At 43.5% G+C, this 11,249-nt stretch overlaps 2 protein-coding genes across 2 annotated transcripts in view; one reads left to right on the top strand and one right to left on the bottom strand.

The window, feature by feature from the left end:
* Nucleotides 1-6,708, top strand: part of LOC138962814 (histamine H3 receptor-like) — a 20,356-nt gene extending 13,648 nt beyond the window's left edge. The window contains exon 4 of the mRNA XM_070334773.1: nt 5,083-6,708. Coding sequence (XP_070190874.1) covers nt 5,083-5,982 — 900 coding nt within the window. The 3' untranslated portion in view covers nt 5,983-6,708. The remainder of the gene's footprint in view (nt 1-5,082) is intronic.
* Nucleotides 6,709-6,846: 138 nt separating this feature from the next.
* On the bottom strand, nt 6,847-10,687 carry LOC138961258 (uncharacterized). Its single transcript, XM_070332860.1, has 3 exons — nt 10,584-10,687; nt 9,769-9,940; nt 6,847-7,674 (listed from the first exon to the last, which is right to left on the bottom strand). The coding sequence occupies exons 1-3, from the start codon at nt 10,685-10,687 to the stop codon at nt 6,856-6,858; spliced, it is 1,095 nt and encodes a 364-aa protein (XP_070188961.1). The 3' UTR covers nt 6,847-6,855.
* Nucleotides 10,688-11,249: the final 562 nt, after the last annotated feature.

Here is an 11,249-nt window from a genome sequence, read left to right as displayed (position 1 = left end):
TAAGCCTCATATTGATTGATTGATTGATTGAGTTTTGTCGGTGGGTGCGTAACGGTACAGCAAGGCACCGCCATCGTCTGAGTGTGCAATGCCGACCGCTCACTTGAAATCTAAATGATCAAAGTTCGGAAAAATCAAGTGAAATTGCGCCACTCGTTTTACATCAAATGTATCTTTACGTCATTTCCCATCCGTCTGGAGTCGGTTCTAAATCTGTCGCTCTCTGTTCAACGAGAAAAAGCGAAGCAACCGAAACGCATGTTCAACATGTTTTATCTTTAGTTGGGTCATATCCAAGGATTCCGTGACCGTTGAGAGCAAAGGTCCGTTTCTCGATGGATTTGACTTCTGTGAAGGTTAAATAAAAAATTTAGAATGGGTGTACCTCGCGAAAGTGTGGGCATAACTTTTGAGAGCCCCAAATTCAAAATGGCCACCAACGGCCAGTATGAAAATTACCTTTCAACTAGTTTGGCTTAGAATGCTGCACACAACATGTTTTCTAGGATAGTTTGGCGTGGGGAATTCATATTTGGTATTATTTATATGATTTGGCCTATTTTTGATGTCCAAAACAAAGATGGCCGCCAATTTTCATGTCCGAACGGTCACTTTTGCAAAGTCTTGAAAGGTCCTTCCTAGTAGGCTGTAATGTCCGTTTTTCAGTTGATTTGGCTTCCTTGAAGGTTAAATAATGTTTTTATCCTGGATGCCTTTTGCAAAAATGTAGACACGAAGGTACGAAAGCCCCAAATCCAAAATGGCTTCCAACGACCATTATGAAAATGGAACATTTTACTATCTAGTTGATGGAGCATACACCGATTAGGTCTGTGTCTAGTATACAAAAGATTCAAAGGATCTGGGATGTCAGACACACTGGTGACAGCAGGGGTGATAGTGGATGGGTCTGTGGATCAAGCACTGCGAGGAAAACATTACAGGCGTGGCGTGCGCTGCATCATGCTATGGAGAGAGGCTCTCATCCACCTACGATTGAAAGATATTCTTGAGCATGAGGAACTATCAGAAGCCGTCAAGGAGAAGCTGGACATTGTGCGCAATGCTCTCACCGAGACACAGGAGGCTATCCACGAAGCCCATGGTGACCTAGAGGAGGATGACAACATGAAGGACATGATCAAAAGTGTGTATGAAAAACCTGGCACAGACATGGGAGACTTTTGGATCTCATTCATGGAGATGACAGACCCTCTTGCACAAAATCTGGATGCATGCCACGCAAGAAATGGACCAGAGTATGTTTCATCAACTTACGACATTTTGAAAGGGCTCATGGCTTACAACAATCATGACTACGGAAGGTGGCTGCCAGATTATTGGGCAATGTTGTCTTCTCTAGCAGATGAGCAAAAGACATTCTTCAATGCGCACTTTGCCCAGTCCATGAAAGGACTACCTTATTCCTGCCAGCCACTTGATTTGTGGATTGAGACCACCATGAATTTGAACTCGAAGCTTAAGCAAGGCTGGCTTCAGCTTCTACAAAACGAGAAGCAGCTGTTCTCAACAATCCGAAATGTTAACAACGTGGCCAGGGTGAAAGCTGCCGTTCAGCAGAACCTCAAATGCGAGCGTCGCCACAGAAAACATGTTGAGTGCCAGCCAGCAAGGATGAAAAAGGACGAACAAGCAATTCAGGACCTGCAGGGCTGCATGACAGAGTTCAACGCTCAGCCGTTTGACACCTCATCACCTGCACTGAGGTCACTGCAGTCTGGCCTGGTTGCTTCTCCAGAACTTGTTCAAGACCTCAATACTGCATTTGCAGACGGACAAGATCAAGTTGAAACCCTCCTGAATGACAGGGTATTCACCAAGACAAAGCTTCTCACTGCTACCATCCACAAGAATAAAAGTCAGACATTCGCCAGCGAGCGGATTTGTGCATCAGTTGGTGCGTCTACAAAGGTGGCTCAGATGGAAAAGTCGGGACTTGCGGCCCTGGTGGACCTCGTGGATGGTTTAGGCATGTTCCAACTTGAGCAAGTACTTGAGGGGAGGGTGACCGAGGAATGCTTGTCTCTGTACAACGTAGATGGATCCTTCCGCAAGACTATGAAGAGCAAAATGTTGGAGCTGTTCAACAAAGATCCAGTTGCTCAAAAACCACAGACCTACCAGGGATCGCGCTAGCTTTTTAAAAAAACGCGTAAGTCATACGCAACGAAACGAAAAAAACGCGTCACGGACCAATATTTTTGCGTACTACGAAAACACGTACAGACACAAACAAAACACGCACGAAAGACTTAAAGACACTCCTTACCTAAATACGGCGAGTTTTCCTGTCGAACTCCGCGCACGCCATGCTGAGTTTGTTTCCCGCTCTAATACGACTAGACACACTTTCCGCCTTTTGGAAGCGCGAGATGGGAGAGCAGTTAATGTCTGTTTCATTATCCGACAAGACATTATCTGGTACTACCATCGTTACGTTCGTTTGCGATACTTCGATGCAAAAAGAAACGGACTTTAGTTTTGACGCGCATAATTATTTCATGTGTGTCGTCACTTCTCGAGCCCTATTGTCAGTTTCAGGATCGGGTGATTATTAAGTCAGAGCAAAAGCGCTGCGTGAAGACAAGAAAAGTTACAATATTTTTGCGTATGGCTTACGCGGCGCGGCGAAAAAAACGCGTCAGCGACTTTTAAAATGCGTCAAATACGCAAAAATCGTGCGTAAACGCGATCCCTGACCTACATCAGCATTGTTGACATGGGGATGATCTGGCGGTTAGCCACTCCTACACCTGATGACCGAGAGGCTAGGAAGCGTGATGGTTCGCACTACAGCTGGAATGACTATCTGCATAAGATATGCGCGATCATCTTCTCACGCCATGCTAATGCAAGCCCCTACATCATCCTGATCAATGACAAATATGACCTTCCCTTCAGCATCAAGGACGATGAACATGATCGACGGGCTGCAAAGCATGGACATATTCCAAATGTGGTCCCTAAGCCCGAAGACACTTTCCCAGGTGCTGCTGAATTCAACCAATTCATGGTCAGATCAGGAAACAAGGTCAGATTGCAGAAGCTCGTGAAGAAAAAGTTGGAAGCAGAAGTTGCTCGGGTGGGGTGTGAGGTCATATACTGTGAGGGTGAAACAGCAGTGAACCTGTCCACTGGGGTGGCAAATGGGGACTATGTCTTTTGACATCCAGAGGCTGATACAATGCTGCTCTCTGCCTATGCCAAGCTCAGGACAGGAAACTACAGGGGGACAGTTGTACTTGACAGCGAGGACACTGACGTATATGTTCAAGCAGCATATCTCTCACAACAACTTCCTGGTGATCTGCTGATTAAACGCAAAGATGCCTTTATCAACTGCAGTGACATGCTGTCCAACAAAGTCTCACAGATCATCATATCTCTCCATGTGATCACTGGAAGTGATCACTGGAAGGGATCATACCTCAGGATTCTATGGCCATGGGAAGAAGACTGTGATGGAGACGGCGATGACTAATCCTGAGGCAAGGGAACTCCTGGAACGAGTCGGCGAAAGCCCCGACTTAGAGAACAGTGTAAAAGCTGACATGAAGTCCTTTGTTCTCTCCAGCATCTATGGTGAAATGCAGATGCTACCTGCGGGCAGGCCAGAGCTTCCAAGTCGCACAAGATGAAGAGGAAAAGTACATTCCGCCTCCCACCCGATGACGACTCCTTGAATCTCCATGTGGAGAGGACAAATTATATCACATATTGCCAACTTCATTACAACCTGTTTGACCATCCATCCCCAATTGGGCACGGCTGGGAACTTGTGGATGGGAAGTGCCGACCAGTACGCTACACCCAACCCCCATTGCCCCAACAGCTCACACTTCGCGATTATTCGGATGAAAGTGGAAGTGATGATGAGAGGAGCGAGCCTGGAGATTCAACAGATGCAGAAGATGTGTAGAGACCCCACTAGACACAGACCTAATCGGTGTATGCTCCATCAACTAGATAGTAAAATGTTCATTTTCATAATGGTCGTTGGAAGCCATTTTGGATTTGGGGCTTTCGTACCTTCGTGTCTACATTTTTGCAAAAGGCATCCAGGATAAAAACATTATTTAACCTTCAAGGAAGCCAAATCAACTGAGAAACGGACAGTACAGCCTACTAGGAAGGACCTTTCAAGACTTTGCAAAAGTGACCGTTCGGACATGAAAATTGGCGGCCATCTTGGTTTTGGACATCAAAAATAGGCCAAATCATATAAATAATACCAAATATGAATTCCCCATGCCAAACTATCCTAGAAAACATGTTTTGTGCAGCATTCTAAGCCAAACCAGTAAAAAGTTAATTTTCATACTGGCCGTTGGTGGCCATTTTGAATTTGGGGCTCTCAAAAGTTATGCCCACACTTTCGCGAGGTACACCCATTCTAAATTTTTTATTTAACCTTCACAGAAGTCAAATCCATCAAGAAACGGACCTTTGCTCTCAACGGTCACGGAATCCTTGGATATGACCCAACTACTTGTGAGATTGATGTGTGTTAAAGGCATTTGACCTGTGAATATTCATCACGTCAGGTGTGTTACTCTGATTGGCTGATTCGGGTCACGAGAATTCTTTGACTGACAGGCATAATCAGGTAGAAGCGCTCAAGTTCCCATTGCGGCTGTTTTGTCTAATTCGCGAGGTTGCTTCGAAATTTATTTTGGTCGAATTAAACGGTAATAAAACCGTTATTTCTAATATGCTGACTGTTAGCAAATGATAACAGACATAACAGAAATATGCGCCGACATGGCTGCAATCTACTGGCCGTATAAAATTTCATCTCACACGGCATCACTGCAGAGCGCCTAGAACTGTACCCACGGAATATGCGCGATATAAGCCTCATTGGTTGATTGATTGATGTCTCACAAACGATATCAGCATTCGCGTAAAAGGCTCATGCTTGATATCTTTTTTCTCGACATGTCTTGTTATCATTTGCTAACAGTCACCATAATTATTAGAAATAACTCATAATATCTTTTCATACCCATAGACAAATATTCACGATTATAAAAATAATACCCGCCATCTTTTCTCCTCCAGACAACAGAAACACGTTGCAGAGCCTACTTCAAACTGACTGTATGCTGGCTCTTCTCCTTCCTCTTCAACTCTCCAGCTATCTTGCTGTGGGAAACCATCACCGGTCGCTCCGTCATCCCTTCAGACGATTGTGACGTGGAGTTCCACGGACACTTTGTTTACGTCCTTGTTACTGAAGTGATCGCATTCGCCGTGCCTTTCTTCTCTCTCACTGTGATCAGCGTCTTGCTCTTATTGGCGCTCAATCAGCGTAGAAACAAGGTCGGGATTGGTCTGAAAGGTTCGGTGCAAGGTCGGCAAAGTCCGAAACCAGTTCAGCAAGGTACGATGCAACTTCGGCACAGCCCGGAGCAAGTTCGTAAAAGTCAGAATCTGATGACTACATCTATGGAGACATTAGACCTTTCACAGTCGAAAACAGCAAGGCAAGATGGACCTTCTGATGGACCTTCTGGAAACTACAACAGTGACGTAACTGCTTCCACAGCAAGTGGTTCCGTGCCTTGCTCCACAGCAAGTGTTTCCGTGCCTTACTCCACAGCAAGTGTTTCCGTGCCTTACTCCACAGTAAGACGAAATAGGCGCTCAATACATGTGAATAAACGTACATTGGCTAAAAAACGCGAGAAAAGAGTGACTCTGATTCTGGCAGGTCTTGTCCTGACCCTGGCCGTCTGTTGGCTGCCTTACACCATCTGTACAATCATCATTGCCGCTTGCGATGAGTGTGTCAACGAGGACCTTAATGAATTCGCCAACTGGCTTCTGTGGTTTAAATCGTGCGTCAATCCTTTCCTTTACGCATACATGTCTCCTAGATTTCGCATGAATTTTCTAAAGCTGCTGGGTCCTCTTTGCCCGCAAGCATGTCGAAAACGACGGAAACGAAGGAAACACTAGCTGTTTCATGACAATGTCGACTCGATGTGGTGTTCACCTTTAATTCAAAACATAAACGAGTACTTACCAAGTCGAAGTTTGTGTAGAATTATATGATGCAGTTTACAGAAACGGAGGGATATGTGAGAGTGCACATGCGCTAGGCTAGCCATGTTTTACAGCATTGATCATGAAAGTGTAAACCGCATAATCTTTGATGATTTACAAAATTTTACAACAATTAAAGTCAAGTTGTAAACAGTGGGTGGGTTTTATTAAGGGAGGGCACATATCCCTCCGTTCCTGTAAACTGCATCATGGAATTCTACACAAACTTCGACTTGGTAAGTACTCGTTTATGTTTTGAATTCCATTTCATGCAGTTTACCGAAACTACGGTTTATGTGAGACTTCAAAATTGTTGTTGTCAAACTTCCATTTCAACATTCATTGATTCATTCACATTTTTGAAGATAAATATTTCTTGTTCTGGTCGTTTTATTAATTCTTAAAGTAACAGAGGTATGAATATATTTAGAATACTCGAAACAATCTAATGAACATTTTAAAAAAATCAATGACACATTTGTATAAAAAAAACCAAAAAAAAAACCACTAATGCTTTCTGCATCAAGAAAGTTCTCTTTTACAACCATACAAACTATTTTACCCTTTTTCTGCGACAGTTGTGCATCAAATAATACATTCATCAATGCTTTTTGCACCAATAAAGTTTTCTGTCACAACCGTGCTTGTCTACACACTTTTCTTTCCATAGTAATTTAAGATTGTGTTCTTTTTCATCTGACTCTGTAATGGTTTGTCATAGAATTTTTTTAATGTTTTTGCATTGGTCCAACCAGCTGCTTTGATAATACCACCAAGAGGTACACCTCACCTCTTTATTGAAGATGACGCTGCACATCTGAAGCTGTGTGGTGTATAACTTGACAATCCAGCTCTCACCAATACTGTCCGTAACCAGCGAAAAATTGTGTCCCTTGATGCTGGTTCATGAGGCGGTTTGTAACACAACAACAGTTTACCACTCTGATCAACTCTCAGTTTGTTTGTGCGTTCAATGTATTCTTTCACATTGTCTGGAAGAGTCTTCAAGTATTTTAAAACATCACCAACATCCCATATCTTAGAATGCCTTGGCATTGGTGTCCTGAGTTTACAAACTTCCTTCAAAAATCTCACAACCAAAGGATGAGTAACAATTGTAGATTTATCTGGCATCAAAATAACTGAAGAAAGTGCACTTCTGGCAGTGTTTATAGCACTGTAACCTAATCCAGCATCAAAGAGATCAGTGAGAAAACTTAACACTAGATTTACAGAGGGACGCAAGGGATCACTTGACCGTTGAGCACAAAAGGATCGCCATCTCGCAAGATAACAGGCATATTGTTTCTTGGTTGTACTTCTCCATGAAGCACATATGATGGTTTGAGTCTTTTCATGAAGGCCTCGTGTCTCGAGAGATTGCACGATAAGACACAAGCTAGGAGACGTAGATTTCTCTGAAGTGGATGTGCTGCATTGCTTTGTGGTAAGGTCAGAAGACGTTTCCCTTTCGGAAGAATCACAGGTTCCTGGACTAGCAACCGCAGAAGCTGGGGCAACTACACCGCTGTTGGCCACAGGGGAACAATCAGCATGCCATCTGCCCGGTCTCTCATCCACTGCATCAGCACCCTCTGAATCAGACTGAAAGGAAGAAAAGCGTATATCAGCCATTTTGACCAGTTGTGTTCAAATGCATCGACTGCATACGCTTCTGGATCATGTCCCCATGCCATGAAAAGTTTTACCTGAAAATTCAACCTTGAGGCAAAGAGATCAATTTCTGGATTCAGCAGTGTCTCTGTAAGTCTATGAAATACAACATCATTCAGTTTCCATTCTGTACGGTCATTGAACTGACGTGACTGTAAATCTGCTTCAGTGTTACATTTCCCAGGAATATGTGAAGCAGATAACCAAATCAAATTATCTTTACACCAAATCCAGATTCTTTTTTCCAACTCATTACATTCATGTGAATGTGATCCCCCCCATATTCTGTATGTAGGCAATAATTACACAAGTGTTATCTGATAACACTAAGACATGTCTCCCTGTGAGTTTTGCTTTAAAACTTTTCAGTGCATATTCAACTGCCAGTAATTCAAGCACATTTATATAGAAAGCTCTTTCATTCATTGACCATCGTCCTCCTGTTTTCAGGTCTCCACACACTGCGCCCCAACCTCCTGTGGGGGCGGGGACGTAGCTCAGTTGGTAGCGCGCTGGCTTTGTAGCCAGTTGATCGCTATCAGCGTGGGTTCGATCCCCACGTTCGGCGAGAGATTTATTTGTGCAGACTCTCTTCGGTGTCCGAACACCCCCGTGTGCACACATGCGCACGAAAAAGATCCCACGTTCACAGCAAAAGTCTCAGGGCTTGGAAACACGAAGACACGCATGCGTCATCTCTCGTCTACGATTAACATGATCGTATTTCGATACTTTGACGAGACAAACCCAATGCTGGTGTGTCGAAGAAGACAGCCACAGCGGGCTTGTTCGAATCAAAGTATCACACCATATCTTCAACGTATTACCAATACCTGTCCCAATATAGACCAGTTGGTCTAAGAGGACGTTAAACCCTAATAGTCAGTCAGTCAACCTCCTGTGGAAGAAGCTTCAGTCTGGATTGTTATGTCATGGTATGCATTTTGCACTGTATGGTATGACTCATCAATGTTCTCAATCCACCAATCTAACTCTGAACAAGCATTGTCAGATAGATTAGCGAAAGACTCAACATTTCCGTTTGTTAAGGGCATCAGACTTGTCTTTTTCTAACTGTATGAAATACAGAGGTCCCCACCTGTTAGCAGGAAAAGTGGCAACCAACATTCTAATGACTTGAGCCAGTTCTCTGATTCTGACTCTTTTCTTTCCCTTGATTCTGTAACAGGCAGCCTTTATATTATGCCTTTTTTGCTCTGGAAGTGATACAGTCATATCGTCATAATTCAACCAAAACCCAAGGTATTTCAACCGTTTGCTTGGATTGAGAACTGATTTGACATCATGTATTGTGAAACCAAGAGATTCAAAGAGTTTTACTGTCTCGCTGACATTCACTTCACATTCTTCAACTGTGTCTGCCTGTAAATAACAATCATCAATGTATGAGGTAGACAGAACACCTTGTGCCCTCAGCTTTGCATTCACTGGTTTTAGCAGCTTTGTGAAGTACCTTGGACAGTAACTCAAACCATTTGGAAAGCATGTATACTGAAACAATTGTTCACACCATCTGAATTTTAGAAACTGTCTGAACTGATGTTTGACAGGAACTGAATAGTATGCATGTCTAAGATCAACTGAGGCCATAAAACAGTCTTTAGTCATCATTTGTGTAGCAGTTGACAAGTTATCCATTTTAAAATGTTCATACGCAACGGCTTCATTGAATCTTTTCAAGTTCAAAATAACCCGATGTGACCCATCTGGCTTTTCAACAAGAAAAATAGGTGAAACCACCTCATCTTCTTCTGATTTTGATGGCTCAATGACATGCATACTCAATAGATGTTCTACTTCTGCATCCATTATCTGAAATAAATGACCAGGAACTTGATTTTTGGGCTAATGCTGAGTTTCCACCTTCTCAATATCTTCACTCAAAGGGATTACTGTTCCCTGTACCATATCTAGGATAAAGGAATCAGATGTCAATTTCTTCCAATTGTGAACAAAATGTTTCAGTTTACCTGCTTCAAATGTGGCATTCTTTATTTCACATACCTCTTTGTTGTCTACTCCGCTTGCCTGCTTGTCGTTGTGCCGGAGAAGAATGGTCTCCCTTGACTTCTCCCTCTCCCCCTGAACTGAGCGCCCCTCTTCCAGTTCCACCTTCCTCTTCCTCTTCACTCGGAGTTTTTGTGTGCATATTGACGGGATGGGAAATATTGTTGCCCTTTACTTTATTGAGTAAAGGCAAGTCCAAGTTTGGTTGTACAGTCAATATCAGCACACGCTTTTGTTTGTTTGCTTAACGCCCAGCCGACCACGAAGGGCCATATCAGGGCGGTGCTGTTTTGACATATAACGTGCGCCACACACAAGACAGAAGTCGCAGCACAGGCTTCATGTCTCACCCAGTCACATTATTCTGACACCGGACCAACCAGTCCTAGCACTAACCCCATAATGCCAGACGCCAGGCGGAGCAGCCACTAGATTGCCAATTTTAAAGTCTTTAGAACCCACGACCTCCTGATCACGGGGCGGACGCCTTACCACTAGGCCAACCGTGCCGGTCAGCACACGCTGACTTGAGATCATCCCCAAATAGCCACTGAGTGACTGGTATGTTTGAAGATGCCAGTTTTCTGTATTTTCTGTTCACATTTTGTCCAGACAGTATTTTTGCTCTTCTGTCCAGTGACATGTCATATGCTGTTTTCAGTATCAGCCCACTTGCCTCAGCAATTGTTTTGATCAGCTTTTTCTGTTCCTCACTTGCAACCCCCATTTTTAGGGACACATCCCAGGCCACAACAAGAGCATTGTTGGCTGTGTACAGTAACTTCTGTTGACGTTGTGATTTTAAGTCATACATGTTGGCACTGTGTTCCATCAAACCCCAGATTTCGGGGTTCACTTTTGGGACACCTGTCTCAATGTTCTTTGGGCGTTTAAACTCTCTTTCTTTTTGCTTCATCTTGTCTTCGGTCATCTAACCCTTTGCCATCACTGATACAAGTTTTGCAATTCGATCTGCAACTTCATCACCAAGAGTCTCAGAAATGTCAAAATCTTGCTCCAGTTCATTCATAATTTCACTCTCATTGGGGTCATTCAGTTCAGCCTCGGGTCGAGATTCTGATGTTTGAGTTTTACACATTTTCTCAAGAACGTGATCGAAATCATCCCCCATCTCCACAGATTGTTCGTCATCACTGACTTCACGTTTTCTCTTTTTCGATTGTTTCGTTTTGGGCGAGTCGCCATCTTTGTCTACCACCATGGTTAAAAACTTCAACATTTTCTCATTTTGACTCTTCATCTTGTCCCAATCCGAGATTGGTAGAGTGACTGTTTGTGGTTTTTCCTTTCCACCCGTGTCGGGTGCGTGGATGTTCTCCAAGTCATTCAATTCGGAGTCCGAATAGAGTTCCAACTCTACTTGTTTTTCTGTCATCGCAACTCGCGGTTTTTTCGAACTTGGCACGATAAAAGATAAGCCACTTACTTTGTCCAGCAACAAACAATCAATTTCACAC

The sequence above is a fragment of the Littorina saxatilis genome, linkage group LG3 (genome assembly GCF_037325665.1).
Source record: "Littorina saxatilis isolate snail1 linkage group LG3, US_GU_Lsax_2.0, whole genome shotgun sequence".
Lineage (NCBI taxonomy): Eukaryota > Metazoa > Mollusca > Gastropoda > Littorinimorpha > Littorinidae > Littorina > Littorina saxatilis.
This window is presented reverse-complemented; position numbering and strand designations above follow the sequence as displayed.

Coding starts and splice junctions, on each gene's coding strand:
- LOC138961258 (XM_070332860.1), bottom strand. CDS start 10,687: ATGAAGCAAAAAGAAAGAGAGTTTAAACGCCCAAAGAACATTGAGACA. Junction 9,941..10,583: donor ATGGAACACAGTGCCAACAT/GTATGACTTAAA, acceptor AATAAAGTAAAG/GGCAACAATATTTCCCATCC. Junction 7,675..9,768: donor GCGGAGTAGACAACAAAGAG/GTATGTGAAATA, acceptor TCTTCCTTTCAG/TCTGATTCAGAGGGTGCTGA.